This window comes from Neovison vison, chromosome 1 (genome assembly GCF_020171115.1).
Source record: "Neovison vison isolate M4711 chromosome 1, ASM_NN_V1, whole genome shotgun sequence".
Lineage (NCBI taxonomy): Eukaryota > Metazoa > Chordata > Mammalia > Carnivora > Mustelidae > Neogale > Neogale vison.
The window spans coordinates 255006080-255021878 of NC_058091.1; the positions used below are offsets into that span (position 1 = coordinate 255006080).

General features: G+C 48.7%; 1 protein-coding gene and 1 pseudogene across 1 annotated transcript in view; one reads left to right on the plus strand and one right to left on the minus strand.

The window, feature by feature from the left end:
• NEURL1B (neuralized E3 ubiquitin protein ligase 1B) overlaps positions 1-15799 on the minus strand; it is a 34638-nt gene that overhangs the window by 6332 nt on the left and 12507 nt on the right. The window contains exon 2 of the mRNA XM_044229479.1: positions 10176-10721. Coding sequence (XP_044085414.1) covers positions 10176-10721 — 546 coding nt within the window. The remainder of the gene's footprint in view (positions 1-10175; positions 10722-15799) is intronic.
• On the plus strand, positions 2313-3488 carry LOC122896584 (annotated as a pseudogene).

Genomic DNA, 15799 nt, shown 5'->3' on the forward strand with positions numbered 1-15799 from the left:
TATCTCTGGATGTAAATTGACTTCTTTACGGTTTTAGATTTTCTCACTTTTCTCTAGTGAACATGTATTGGTTTTGTAATCAGAAAAAAAAGGCACATATAAAAGACTCATGTGTTTTAGTTTTTTTTTTTTCTTTTAAAGACATTTTTGATAAGTGGATATTTCTCACGTAGCATCCACTTCTGGTGGAAGCTTCTGGTGCACTTTCCCAGGCCTCTCTATCCCACCCACCCTGCTAGGCAAGCCTCAAGGCATTATCCTTGGCTTGCCCTGGGCCTCTGCCCTTGCCAGTGTCTGCTGCTGTTCCCCACCCCAGTGCAGCTCCTCCTTGCCCCAGCAGCTCCACACAGGAGTCCATCCTTCAGTGTGGCATTCTCATTAACAGAATGGCTTGTGGAGATGGTTCAGGTCCTGGGTTCTGCCCTTCCTGGCTATGTGACTTTAGGTAAGTCACTTAATCTCTCAGAGCCTTAGCCTCCTCAGCTTCAAATGGGATAATCCTGGTCCCCTCCCTCTTGTGGTTATAGAGATGACATTAGATGTTGTTATGAATAGTGTAGCCCAGAAGATGGGACAAAGTAAGTGCTCAAAACATGTTAGTTATTATCATTATTCCCTCAGTGCTTTTTGAACAAAATGTATAGAGCACTTGCCATGTGCCAAACACTGTGCTGGGTGCTGGGTAAAGAGAGTTAAACAAGCAGGCATGGTTTCTGTGTGCATGGAGCTCCCCTTCCATTGGGTGAGGCAGATTTTAATGAAGCACTGACATAAAACCACGTAAGGACAAACTGATGAGTGCTACTAAGAGCCGCTGTCCTGCATGGCTCTGCAGAATGAGCATGCTTCAGTGTGGGAACTCAGACTCTGAAAAGCAAGGAGAGTTACTCCACATCATGCAACCAGGGAGTGACAACTGGAGTTCTCTGAGAGTATGTGAAAGGGGGACTTGGCCAAAAGTGAGGCCAGAACCGGTCTCTGTGACAGTGAAGATGGAGTGAAGATCTGAAGGCCAAGGGTGTAGAGGGGTGCCTGGGAAGTGGGATATAACCATTCCAGGCAGAAGGGATAAACTGAAGAAACAGCATTTCTGAGGTGAAAGGTTAGTCTCAGACTGGTCTAACAACATATGTGACAGCATTTAGCCTAATACCTGGCACACAGCAGCCCCTCAGAAAAGGTTGGGCCTCCCCACTTATCTCTGTGCAAGGAACTTTGTCCCCATCAGACATTGTCCCTGAGTGAGACAAGCCCAAGCCAGCACACTTCAGAATCCACCTCTCAAAAGATTCTCTGTGGAGAATCAGAAATCCCACAATACCAAAAGACCCCCAAGGGAGCTTATCAAGACTTTCTAACTTCTAACCTGTGATTTGCCTTCAAACTCTCTAGACCTGATGAAAGTACATACAGACATTTTTTTGAGACCCTGCCTACCAGATGCAATTCTGTGCATTATCCCCCTCAATCCTCACCATTATCTCATGTAGTTCTGCAAAGTGGGTACTTTTCACAGCAGGAGAACACCGAGGCTTTGAGAGGTGGAATGAGTTATTTAAGGTTGCACAGCCAGGGGTGACAGAAATGGGATTCCATCTCAGGCTGTATGACTCCCAAAACCAGATCCCCTGACCACTAGCAGTACTGCCTCCAAAGTTCACCTGTCTTTGTTCCACTCTTAGAGCTGCCAGCACATAGACTCAGCCTTCGGCCAAGTCGCTCTTGTCCTCACGAGTTTAATATGATCTCTGAGAGAATGAGTCTGGCAGTTCTGTTCCCGCCCCAAACATATACTAAATAGCAGTTCAGGGGTGCCTGGGTTGCTCAGTAGGTTGAAGCCTCTGCCTTTGGCTCAGGTCATGATTCCAGGGTCCTGGGATCGAGTCCCGCATTGGGCTTTCTGCTCAGCAGGGAGCCTGTTTCCTCCCCTCTCTCTCTCTCTCTGCCTGCCTCTCTGGCTACTTGTGATCTCTGTCAAATAAATAAATAGAATCTCTAAATAAATAAATAAGTAGCAGTCCAAGGCCAGGCTCAGGGAGACTGAGGTGGCTAGGACTGGCTCCACAACCTCCAACTCTCCCTGGCCCATATACAGAGCCTGGCTCTGGATTTGGGAGAAAGTTGGATTCTTTCCTTTCCCTAGCTCACTCAGGTCAAATATATCTGGGACTAGATGGAAGCAGAGCTGAATTTGTCTCAGGAAAAACCATATTTGTGTGAAGATGAAGGAAGCCAGGAATGAGTTAGAGACAGAAAAGACCGTTCATCAGTCACTCATTGTCTCCAAAGGTGTTTCAGGACATGCTGGCAGAATGGATGTAAGGAGAGGAAAAGAGGAATTAGTAATGACTCTTGAGGTTTTGGACCAGTCAACCAAGTGGGTGGTGCCCTTCAGTGACAGTGGGGATGGCTGCCTGAATGTGTTCAGTGTGGAATGCCTGTTGGATGGCAGGAGGAGATAAGTAGGTAAAGGAAGGCATCAGGGCTGAGAATAGGGACTTGGGAGCCAACATCCTAAAGATGGGTTTCAAAGCCTGGTGACAGGCTTGGATCTTCATCTGGAGAAAGGGTAGATGAAGATATGGTCTTGCTTTATGATGGCTTATTAAACTTCACATATGTTTTGTACACTTTTCTACATGCATATTGATAGAGAAGAAAGCTGACAATAGAACCCTGGGGTTCTCAGCATATGGAGACAGGCAGGGAAGGAACCAGAAAAGAAGCCAAGGAGGAACAGCCAGGGATTCAGGAGGAAAACCAGAAGCTTGTGAAGCCAGGAGGCATGAGCAGGTTGGAGAGGCAGGGAGAGATCACGTGTGCCAAAAGTGAGAGGCCGGGTAAGAGGACAAGCCTGAGCTCTGGATCTGACAGCATGGGGCTGAAGGGAGAGCTTGCAGGCTGAAGTCTGGTGAGACCTTGAGGACAGCTTGGGAGCAGCCAGATTTCAGTGCATGAGGCAGAAATTGGATGAAATCATTGTGAGGAGGTACATGAGCACCCGCTACCCCACGTGTCACTGCTACAGCTGAGAACAACTTTCTCCAAAGTACCTGCTGGTGAACCTAACCCAGGAGAAGATGAAAATGAAGGACTAAAATGCTGACAGATATTGGTCATCAAGATCAAGTCCAGCCAGACTGGGTCATTGCTAATTGCATTAACTGGTAGAGACCAAATTTTGCACCTCTTCAGTATCCATTTTTTCCTGTACATATTACAAAGCCCAAGGAACAAAAGTTGTTTTGGTTCAACTTCAAGAGGAAGTCTTGTTTATAGTCCCTAAAAATTACAAGCTGGTAGCTATACCATTGTTTGAATTGCATGACAATACACCAGGCTCTGGACCATCATTTCTTGTCTCCTTCAACTTCTGAACAAGTTCAGTTTTATATACAGCTGAATTCTGTGCAGTGGTGAAACGAACACACAGCCATACACCGTGTAGAATGAACATGGTAAAAAAAGTCTTTTCAGGGTTATTTCTTTCCCATTCCCTAAATTGCTACCTACTTCCTACTGTTAGAATAGTAGAGTTAATGTAGAGAACCATATTATATATGGTCATATATATACATATATATATGTCTATACATGTGGTATAAACAAATGTGATATATAATTTATTATTGTTTCTACTCATACTTCTTTGTACATTAAAGAAAGTGGACTTCTTTCTTTTTGTATTTTCTTTTACATTTCACATTAAAAAAATACATATTACTGGGATAAGATAAAGAGGATTGGGATGAGCCAAAGAGGGAGGTGGAGAGCATAGCAAAGATATTTTTGAAAAAATTTTGCTCTGAAGAAGAGCAGGGAAATGAGAAAGTAGTTGATGGAGAAGATTGCCAAGGGCATTAAAAAAAAAAAAAAAAAGATTTACTTATTTTAGAAAGAGCACAAGCCAAAGGGATGGAGGGAGAGAGAATCTCAAGCAGACTCCACGCTGAGCACAGGGCCCAATATGGGGCTCAGTCACCTGACCCTGAGATCATGACCTGAGCTGAGACCAAAAGTTGTAAGCTTGACCAAATGAGCCACCCAGGTGCTGCAAGGGGATTTTTTTTTTTTTTTTTTAAAATGGAAACCAGACCTCTTTTATGTGCTTCATGGGAACAATTTTGTGGAGAGGGAGAAAGTGAAGGTGGAAAAAGGGACAAATGATAGGAGCAATGTCTCCAAAGAGGCAGGAGGGAACAGGAGCAGAGCTCCTTCAGCCATGGCCATAGGAGGGCTTGCAGCAGGGCAGGGGTATTAGGGCTTAAGAAGGAAAGATGCAGATGCCAGGTCTGTGGGCCACTGAACCCACACTTTTCTGACAGAAGAAGACTGGACCAGGGGAGACAAACCTCCATTGGACCCTGTCCGGTCCTGGATATGACCTTAGTTTCCTTCTGCAATGTGAGGACCTTCATCCCTGTCTCATAGGTCCGTGGGAAAGGTTAATGGCAGGTCTGTGGAATAACAATGTACTTGGCACTGTGCCTGGCACAGAGTAGGACTTCAGGAGCCTGGGAAACCAAAATCCTTCAGGCAACCCTGCCAGGCAAATGCCTTACTATCAAGACAGGGAGCTGGGTGCTGGCCTGGACCATTTAGAGAGAATACATTCACTGCAAAATCCAGTTCCCCTGTGCTGCTCCCCACTGAGGCTCTGGATGAAGCTACCTGCAGCCATTCCTCCCTGTGTGCTGTGGGGGTGCTCATAGCTCCTATGCTGAGGCACGCCCCCCCCCCAGGGTCCTGGGCCCAACCCTCTCCCCTAACATGACCACTTATCACCTGGGTGACCTTGAGCAAGTCCCTGCCTCTCTCTAGGTCTGTTTCCTCACTTGAAGCATGGGGTGGTACAGTTGACCTGTAGGCTTTGTATCTGGATCCATAAGTTCAAGTCTTGGCCAAACACTTTGTTTATAACACTAATAAATAACAAACATCAACTCTAACACCACCAACTGATAGGTAACTTTGGCCAAATTATCCATCCATGCAGGGTCTGCAAATGGGGACGATGCTACTTCCTGCCTCACAGTGTTCTAGTGAGGACTGGAAAACAACATCCAGGTAGTTCCCGGCATAGTTCCTGGTGCATAGTAGGTAACTAATTTAACGAAAGTACTAAATGCTTTCAAAAAGGGTAAATGGCTCCCCTACAAGGCCTATATAGAGCTACTGTTTCTGGGTGTATGGCATCCAACCCCCCTTCTTCAGGCCCAGCACCCATCTTTTGAGAGAACTGCCCCACACCTACCTCCCGACTCCACTAATTACCCTGAGGAGGAGGAGGCCTTAACTTGGCCAGTCACTATGCCACCTGCCTGACAATGGAAAGCAATGACGCTAAACCTTGAACTTTAGCTAGACCTTGTAGGAAAGCAGCTGCCCTGCTAGATTTGCTAATCTGGTGGGATGACGGACATGGGAATGGAGCTGCTGGTGGCCTTCCCCCCCACCCCAAAAGGGAGCTGAGCTGAGGATGATGCTAATAAGGATGACAGGGCAAACAATAAAAGGAGGCCAATATTTCAGGTGCTGTTCATTGAATGCCTGCATCAAGCCAGCTTTACAGGTAGTCATTTTCCTGAATTTTCTGTCACATGAGACATTTTTTTTTCCTTGCTTGACTAAGATTGAACTGTTTTTTGCCACTTAAAACCAAAGATTTCTGACAACATAACCTGCAATGCCATAGCCTTGGATTGGTGGTGCTTATTTGGTCTGACCAGCCTTCCACCACTGGGCAGAGGAAGGACAAAGGGGCTCTATGACAGTGACCACTACTGAATTGTCTGGAAGAGGGACAGAGGTACCTCAAGACATGGGGCCTGAACTCCAGAGCTCCAAGAAAGAGCTTCCAGGGACAGGAGGGGGAAACCTGACCATACCTGCCTCTCCTGGGTCCAGGAACTATTAAATTCAACAGAAAGTCATTTGCCTGGGCTCAGCCCCTTCTCTTTGGCCCAGAGGAGCATCTAGAGAAATCATTTTCTCAAGACGGACCACTCCAGGGGCCAGCATGGCCATCCTGGTCTGTGCCCCAGACAATGGTAAACCCCAGAAGCCACAGTACAGCCTTGTGGGAGAGTATGCACTGCAGTGTAGTTCGCTTGAGGGGATGGGGGGGACTGGTGGCGTCCTAGTCCCATCAGTGCAGAAGCTCATAGGGAATAAGAAACCAGCAGGTCTATAGCAGCACAGACAGATCTAAAAATGAGGCAAGTGGAAAAAGAATAATGGAATAAGAATCTTTGCACAGTCTCATCTATCTGTGCATGTAAAACTCTACATGTTTTTATAAAAATACTAAACATAAGAGTAGTGCCTATCTGGGCAGGGGAAAGAGTGAGTGTGAATTTAGAGTAGGGGTTGGGGATGAAGCAGTAAAGTCAAATAAGAGAAGGGGATTTTGTGGTCCAGGGATGACCCCATGCTTTGAGCTGACATGTCTGAAAAACTCAGCTCAGCACCCAGCAAGGAGGAGAGACAGGCATCAGTGCAAAGGGGACTGTTGTGGTCACAAGCCTGGCTACATCCTGGGATCTCCTGAAGAGCCTTAACAGATCTAAATGCCTGCGGGCCACGCCCTGAAGCACCGATTGAATTGCTCTGGGTGCAGTCACAGTCAAGAACCACGGAACTAACGACAGATGAATGCATCAGGGTTCTAATCCTGGCTCTGCCACTCACAAGCTTGGTGGTTCTAAGCAGATCACTTCCCTTTTGTGAGTCATAAATTCTTTATCTAAAGGGGCTAAATCCCCGTGTCTTGAGGAGAGAATGAGCAGGTCACGAGAAGGCACACCAGACAACCGGGATCTGTAGCTGGAACCCCTTGCACGAGGAGGCTGGGCTAGGAACATAATTCCATCAACTGAAAGAAATACATGAGGCCTATGAACTTTTTCTGAGACTTAACTTTAGCTCAAATTCCAGGGCAAATAAAGGTCCCCCCAGTTCCACAAGCCAGGGGGGGATATTTCCCAGATGAGGGGTGCCAGAAAATCCGGGATGCCCAGTGACATTCGAATTCCAGAAAAACAACAAATGCTTTTATAAGTATGTCCCAAATATTGTTTGGGACATACTTGTACTAAAAAAATCCCTTTCTGAAATTCACATGTAATGAGGTGTCCTGTATTTTTATTCAATTTGACAAACTCAGATGACACTTGAGCTTGTTGGTTTTCAGTCTTTATCTAGTGGGGTCTGTGAGAGGTGAGGATGGGGTAAGGGGTCTCTATTCTGGGGTTTTCTATTCTGGAGTTTCACAGCTGGCAGTCTCTAAAGGAACTATGTCAACTCCTTGTTCCTTGTGAGGAAAAGGAGCTCAGAGGGCTCTGGACTGCACAAACATTGGCTGACTTGTATTTATCCACTTGGTACCTTAGACACTGCCATTAGAAAGCCCAGTTCTAGGAACTAGGAGAGGGAGATCCCATTTAGGGTGGGATTTCTGTGGCTGTCATGTTGCCTCACCCCTGCTGCTACCAACAGTAGGGTATCTGTTGCCTGAACTCAAGCCATTAAAAAATCATAAAAGCTTACCTTCCTTATTTTTATTATAACTCTTTTTTCTGATCATGAGTTGTTAGTAACTTTGGTGGTAGTGGTGGCAGTGGTGGGGACCACCCATAATCCCTTTACCCAGATGTACCCAATGGCAATTTACTCTTCCCCTGGGAAGGAAGGATTAAGCTTTGATCACATGCCAGAAACTTCCCCATTATCTCATATAACCTTCAGAAAGAAAAATAACCTCATTGCCCTTTCTGATTGTAAAAGCACCATAAGCTCTTCACACATTTTTTGGTAAAGTAACTCACAGAGGTATAAAGAAATGAAATTCACCTAGAATCCTATCACTCAGAAATGGAATTCCTTCGAATCTTACTTGTACACCTGGTCCTGTAACACATGTGCTTCCTGTCAGCCCACACATCTCCGGCACTACTTGAAGATTAGGAGACCGAGGAGCACATCTACCATAGACAGTGTTCCAGGGGGCTCTCTTCCTTTCCTCCAAGGGGCTTGGGGCGTTGAAGGGGGCTCAATAAAAGTTTGCTAAGGGAACAAATGTGCGGGGGAAGAGTCCATACTCCTCACAGATTTATTCAGATTAATAAGTCATCAAAGGCGGCTTCCAGTTCGTAAATTTTCAAGAAACCCTAACCCAGATTACAGGGTGGATAGGATTTCTTGGTGGTTACTCGAAAACATGGGCTACATGAGAAAGCAAGTGAATGAGGTATGATCATTTCCCTGCTCTGAATAGAGACCTTCAAAAAAGAGTGACAGGAGATCAAGGAGGCTTTAGGAACTTAGATCTCCTGAAGGTGAAATGTGAAACCTTCTATGGAAAAGAGTGTGGGGGAACATGGTTAAAATGCCCAAGTAAGGCCCCAGCTTGCAGGCTGGCTAGCTATTCATAGGCTAGTTTGCCTAAGCCTGGAATTGAGACATGTGCTTAGCCTCACATGCTAATGGGCAGAGATTCTGCTTTCTTAGCTATTATTTCTCACGTACCTTCTATGTGCCAGACAGTGTGCTGTGTCCCTTTCATATACCCTCTCAGGTCACCCAACAATGCCAGGAGGCGAGTACTACTACCATGAGCCCATTTTACAGCTGAAGAAACATAGAGGTTTAACCACCTGGCCAAACCCACAGAGCTGGCAAGTCGACAACCAGGTATAGAACAGAGGTCTGTGTGACTTTCAACCTTCTATTCTTAATCACTCAGAAGTTATGCCTTTCTTCGGGGAAAGGAGGGCACAGCCAGGGTGCATGAATCTTCCCGCCTTGCCCAGTGGTGGTGCAGGTGGTAGTGGTGAGCGAGGTGAGGGTCAGAGTGTTCCCTCAAGGTGCAAGGCAGAAAACCCAGAAACCGCCCAGATATTCAGATCCACCAACTATGGTACCTCTCTATCATGGGATATTACTCGGCAGTTAAGACGGAACAACACTGATTCACACAGCAACAACACGGATGAATCTCTAAAATAATGTGCTGTGATAAAGCAGCCAGACAGAAAGCGCATATACTGTATGATTCCATTTATGTGAAGTTCAAGAATAGATGCAACTAATATATGGTGAAAAATCAGGACACAGGCTGCCTCCAAGAAAGAGGGGAACCTTCCTAGGTTATGGTGGATATATAAATCCATCCAAACTCAAACTAAAAAACCAAAAACTTTTAGATCTGTATATTTGCTGCAGGTAAATGACAGGCCGGGCTGTGTCCAGATGCTCTGAAAAATCTGATCTCCCCTTCCTCAGAAATCAAGGCTGGGCTGGCTCACATGTAACCTATAAGTTCAAGAGCTAAGGTCACAAATACAAAGCAGGTCAGTGGTTGCCAGGGGCTGGAGGTAGGGGAGAATGGGGAAGGACAGCTTAATGGGTATGGGTTTCCTTTTGTGGTGATGAAAATGTTTTAGAACTAGAGGTGATTGTTGTCAACTGAATGCCACTGGATTGTACACGTTAAAATGGTTACTTTGACATTATGTGAATTTCAAATCCTTTAAAAAGGTAAGAAAAGAAAAAAGGACTCAAGGGCTTCTGCCCCTATGGATTTTTGCATTAGTGGCTGCCTCCTCCGTTAGAACCATGGGTAGCCAGGCTTCTCTGCCTGCCTCCCCAGTGGACCTTGAGCCCCTTACTGGTGGCCACTATAAATACACAAGGACTGGGGCATAAATTTGATCGCTAAGTGGATGTGTGAGTGACTGAATGAAAGAGCAAATGAATAAGTACCTGTGTGAATGACTGAATACAACGAATGAGTGTGCAAACACATGCATAAGAGAATGAGTGAGCCAATGAACAAGAGAGTGAAGGAATTAGCAAAGGATTGGACAAAAGAATGGGTGGGTGAATGAGCAAGTACCTGATGTATGAATGAACCTGGCCCAGGGCCTGGACTCTAGACCCAGCCCTTGTGGGTTTCAGTCCTGGCTTTGCAACTCAAGTTATTTAACCTCTCTGTGCCTCAGTTTTCTCATCTGTAAAATGAGTATGGCAGGTTGTGGTAAAACAATGAGAAGTTAAAATGTGTAAACTGCTTAGAACAAGGCTTGGCAAAGTGAGCCCTTCCTGTTTGCGAATACTGAAAAAAATACACGTCCACGAGCACGGAGAACCATTGCCTGGTCTGGCCCGCAACCTACCGAGGAGCTGCACCTCATCGGTGATGCCGTAGACGTCAATGAGCGCCCAGAGCGGGCCGCCCACGGCCACGCCGCAGTGGAAGAGCACGGGCTCGCCGTCATTGACGCTGTAGAATACGCGGCCGTGGCGGTCCGCCCAGTAGGCCAGCACGGTGTCGCGCAGCGCCAGGTTCTCGGGCAGCGCCTTGGCCCAGTAGCCAGGCCGCGTGACAAGGTCGGGGCAGGCATACTTGGGGATGTCCTGGGCGCTCATGAGCGACGGGTCATGCGCCGTGAAGCCAAAGCGCAGCGCGCCGCTCCAGCCCGGGCGCACGGCCACCAGGCGCAGCCGCACCTGCTCGTACAGCCGGATGGGCCGCTGCGTGAACGTGACGCCATTGCAGAAGCTGTTGCGTCGAGTGGCCCGGCGCGAGTGGCCGTCCAGCCGCACGTTCTTGCCTTTGGCCTGTGCGTGGAAGCGCGGCGCTTCGCCCAGCACCGGGCGCCGCTCGGGGCCGGGGCCGCAGCACGGCCGGGTGGCCAGGAGGCGAGCCGGCGGGCTCGGGTCTGCGGGAAGAGACAGGAGGGTGAGGGCCCTTCAGAACTCCATGAACAGTTTCGTCTTTTTAAAAGTCATTTCCTTTTTAAATTCCATCTTAATTAGACATTAATAAACTCTGAGTAGGTTCCAGCTACCGCCAGCCTGCCCAAGGCTATCACAACAAAGTCACTCTATGCTGTGACTCCCCCTCTTTCCCCCCCCCAACCCCCGCCCCCAGCCATTTACCCATAGAAAATGAAGGCATTCTTTATAAGCAAGGTTGGCTATTCTAGAAGATGCACTGTTGAGGATTCATTTCTAAGGGAATTTTGCCCCAGAGGACCTGGAGAATTTCAGGAGGGTCTTGGTTCAAAGGAGCGGGCTGCTGGCCACAAACTCAGGTGGCTGAGATTTGAGGTGGGGGCTTCATCATTTCCACCTGTCCTCCTCCATCCCCGGGGCAGTTCCTGGGAGACGGCAGGGTGGGGAATTACTACACAAGTCTCTGCTGCCCATTCACAACAGCAGCTGAGTACAGTTTTCATGGCAAGGGCTTATAAATCGCAGGCAACCCCTGGCCCATAGTGGTCTGCAGTCATGGGAGAATAGTCATCTTGGGAAATGAGAGGCTGTTGTGGGGACCACTCCCCCCACACCCAGCCATGGGGTTCACTGCTCTCTGGTCATGTTGTTGGGTTTCCACTGAGACAAAGGGGAGCGAGGACAGGGGAAAATGAAGAGAGGTGTAATGATGAGCCAGGGAAGCTATGGTTCCCCTCCCCAAGCCTGTGGGGGAGGTAGAAAGCCCTGCTGGGAAGCTGGAGGCCCCTCTCCAAACAGAAGCCAATAATCCCCAGAAGACAGAAGACAAGGACAGAAGCCAAGGTCCTGTAGAAGGAGAAAAGAAAAGAATTTAAGGGACTCGAATCATTCGTTTAACAAATCTTTAATGAGCACGTAGTGTTTTAGCCAGGTACCATGCTAGGCATCGGAAATACAGTAGTATCCAAAAAGGATGAGGTTCCCACTCTGAGGGAGTGGACATTCTGGAGCGGGGGACAAAGTCAGACAAGTAAAACGTACTCTACCTGGTGGGAAGCGTGACAGAGAAATGCAATCAGGAAGTGGGGAAGAGTAAAGTACTAGGTTCACAGAGGGCCTCTTGAAGCAGTGACTTTTGAGCAGAGGTGAAGGGATTGAGCCATGAGGGTAGCTGGGCGGCGGGGGGGGGGGGGGGCGGTCCCCTTCCAGGTAGGGGCAAAAACCAGTGCAAAGACCCTGAGGTGGGAATGAGCTGGTGTGGCTGAGAAAATACAGCAGGGAAGCCAGCGGGGCTGGTGTGAGCAGGTGTGGGAAGTGGAAGCAAATGAGAGCAGAGCTGGAGCGGGGAGGGGGGGAAGGGGAGGAGAGGCCCTGGTTGCTGCTTGTTTTTTAAGCCAATTTACCACAGTGAAAGGGATGTTACTGGAGGTTTCTATCAGAGAAGTGATGAGGCTGCAGAGGGGACTGCTGGCAGGGGGTGGGCGAAGGAACTGGGGGCTAAGGACAAGGCTACTGGATTATTCGAGGCACAGATGATGAAGGCTGAGATTGGGAGGTGGGGAGGTACCTGTCAGAGTGGCGAGAAGGGGTCAGATTCTGGATATGTTTTGAAGGTAGTAGAGATTGCGAATTTTGAGGTTGTAATAAGCAAGGAAACATTCCATATACTAGCTTTGGTTAATATAGTCGATAAATAAGACATAATGGATACTTGACGGGGAAGCAGAGGGTGGTGAGGAGGAATAGGGAGATACTAGGGTTGGATCCTGGAGGGCAGGGGCTTTTTCATTTCATCTTTGATTCTCCCTGTGTGTGCCAGGCACACTTCAGGCACTGGATATATCCCAGCCGCTGCCTCTATTTTAGAGCTAGAACAGACCTCAGAAATCCTCTTCTCTGATAAGCCCATTTTTCAGATGGGGAAATGGGCCCAAAGAAGGAGAAGGGCCTGCGGAGTTCAGGGTCAGTAGGGGTCCGGGCAGACCACCTCTGAGGCAGGAAGCAGAATGGCAGAGGTTACTTCCACCCAAGGGGGATAAGGAGAACATCTTTTGCTTATAAGCCATGTCGAGCCAGGTTTCTGATATTTGCAACACAAACAGCCTTGATTGATAGTAACCTTGTATGGGGCAGCAGGGAGAGGCAGCTACGAAGGGCCTTCAGCAGAGCAGGCTGAAAGGGAGGGGCTCCCTGGGCAGCAAGGAGGGTGAACCCCGAGCCTTACTGTGGGCCATCTCCAGAACCACAAGGATAAGAGCAAGGGTCGGCTGGAGAGCTGTTTCGGGGACAAAAATCAAGCAAGTCGAGGAAGTACAACCCCAGTGTAAACCAAGAGAGGCCGCCCAGGGACCACAGAGCCCACGTTCTCCATGCACGCTGTAGCCTTGTGCAAGCCACCCAGCTTCTCTGGGCTGAGACTTCCTCCAGTGTCCACAGGCTGAATTCTCCCCAAGGTCCCCACAGCTGGCACAGTCTCCAGGAAACACTAAATATGACCACAGATCAAAAGCACTTCTGAGCACCAAAGCCCACAAGCCACGGTTATGTGATTATGTTCCTCTCCCTGACATCACTGCTCTTTCCCCAACCTTCTCTTTCAGAGAATTACTTTACCCAACAGCTTGAGAATCCTAGTAGATGTTCTTTTAGAGGGACCTGGTGGTTGAAATGAACTCTGGCTGGGGAGACACCCTGCTTTGTTCCTACAAGGGGAAGTTTCCTGTAAAACCAGCTATATGTTAGGACAAAATACAGCCAAGTGACCTGCGAAGTTTACATACTTGTTAAATCTTGATTATACGATCCAACTTCCTTTAGGGAGTGAGGGATAAACACTCTTTCTACCTGCTCAGAATCCACTGCCCTGACATGAGGTAAAAAGACCAGAGTGAAAGTGTCTAAGAGGATGTGTTATTTATACAAATTGAAAATGCTTAAGGTGAAAGAACAATAAGTAATCTCCCAATTGTACGTCACTGTCTGGTTTTAGCTGGGCTCAGGGAAAGTGGCTTCCACAAAAAACAGAAGTATGAACGCAGGCCTCAGGGACCCCGCAGAACATCCTAGTTTGGAGATGTCAACAAAAACCCTGAAGTCGAAACGCCACAGCCATGTTACAGAAAGTTCAGCAGGGAGGAGAAAAATACCTCCTTTCTCTCTCCCTTCACACCCTAACTCATGTTGCATTTTCCATGGTCTCTGTCCGGCCCTTCTCCATGGAAGGGCTGCTGGCTGTGTCCTCCGTCTATGCTGTGCCTCATGCTAGATGTCTCCTGGGTCATGGGATTGTAGCTACTTTTCAGAATCTTCACCTGCAGGATTTTCTAGGCAAGAAACAAAGCTCCTGGCAGCAGAGACCCTTCCCCTCGGCTGCGAGAAGCTGTGTTGAGATGTAGGCCCAGCAACACCTGATCCCAAACCAGCGTTCCTTCCTCCGGTCCCAGCCTGTTTCCGTAAGCAGCACGCACGTACTGAGTACTAAGTAGTCCCGAGCATCTTTTCCAACTTCCCTGCAGTCAGAGCCCACATCCAGTTTTGCTTCCTGCCTTTTTTTTTTTTTTTTTTAAGATTTCATTTCATTTATTCATTTAAGAAAGAGACAGAGAGAGCACAAGCAGGTGGAGAGGCAGAGAGAGACAGACAGACAGAGAGAAGCAGACTCCCCCACTGAGCAGGGAGCCTGACACGGGGCTTGATCCCAGGGCCTGGAGATCATGACCTGAGCTGAAGGCAGACGCTTAACCATCTGAGCCACCCAGGTGCTCCTGCCTTTTTGTTTCTTAACTCGACATTATATAAAAACCATTTTCCCCACATGGCTCCTGGAGCCTCCCAGTGCTCAGGTTTCATGGCTGCGAGGGTCAGAATGTCCCCCACCTTTCCCCTGGGATCACTTCAGCTGTTCCCCCAAATGGCTGAGTCTGTGGGCACAGAGGTTCCTAGCTGCTGGCGCCAGCACCAGATTCAAACGGGCGCACTGTCAGGGGCGAGAAAGCCTTTGGCCAAGAAGAGGCCCCCACACCATGTCCGGGAACAGGCCCAGGCCCCCCTCCTTCCTCGGAAGGCTGAGCACCCACCAGCCTTGTGAGGGTGCCCACTACATCCAGGGAGCCCCCTGCTCTTCTGGCCAGGGAATCCGACCTGGGGACTCTAAGGACAAAGCAGGGCAGAGGTGGTCTTGTGCAGTGGATGCCCAGGAGACTGCTGCAGGAGCCCATCCCATGCGTAGGAGGGAGCAGGAGACATTCCTGGCCCAGCCTCCAGTTGACCAAAGGCTGCTCCAGCCCTGCCAAGACCACAGGGGAGGGTCTTTCCAGCATTTTGTCAGGGAAGCAGTGCCTGGACTCTAAACGTAGGGGCAGGAGCGCCTGGGCAGCTCCGTCATAAAGTATCTGCCTTCGGCTCAGCTCATGATCCCAGGGTCCTGGGCTCCCTGCTCAGTGGGAAGCCTGCTTTTCCCTCTCCCACTCCCCCTGTTTGTGTTCCTTCTCTCGCTGTGTCTCTGTCAAATAAATACAATCTTTAATAAAAAATCAATAAGCGTAGGGGCTGTGATTGGGGGGACACACTGAGTGGCTATGGACAGTTAGGGAGGACGGGACTCTATTCTGACTAAATAAATGTTGCCACTGCCCATCCTTGGACAAGTCCTTGGGTAAGACAGTGGACAGAAGAGCAGCTCGGGTGGTGGCTATGTGCTTTTCCCACGTCCGTCCTTTAGACCGCCTCTCCTGGCTCTGAGTTCGAGCCTGGGCTTTGCTGCTGATTTGCCTGGGGGCCCTGGGTGGTCACGTCACTTCCCAGCGGTGCAGTTTTTCATCTGGAATGCTGTGTGACCTTAGGCCCCTGTCTTGGGCTGCTGAGAGGCTGGGAGAGCACAGAGATCGGGCAGAAATCCCGCACATAGTAGATGACCACTGAGTGTTCCTTTCCTTCCCTGTGGGAACAGCAGATCCAACTCCTGGGGGAACCCTTCACCTCCATCTCTCCCAGAGTCTCATTTTCTAAATCTCCCTGTGAGAGGCAGCTAAAAAGAACACAGGTCTGGAGTCAGACAGATGTG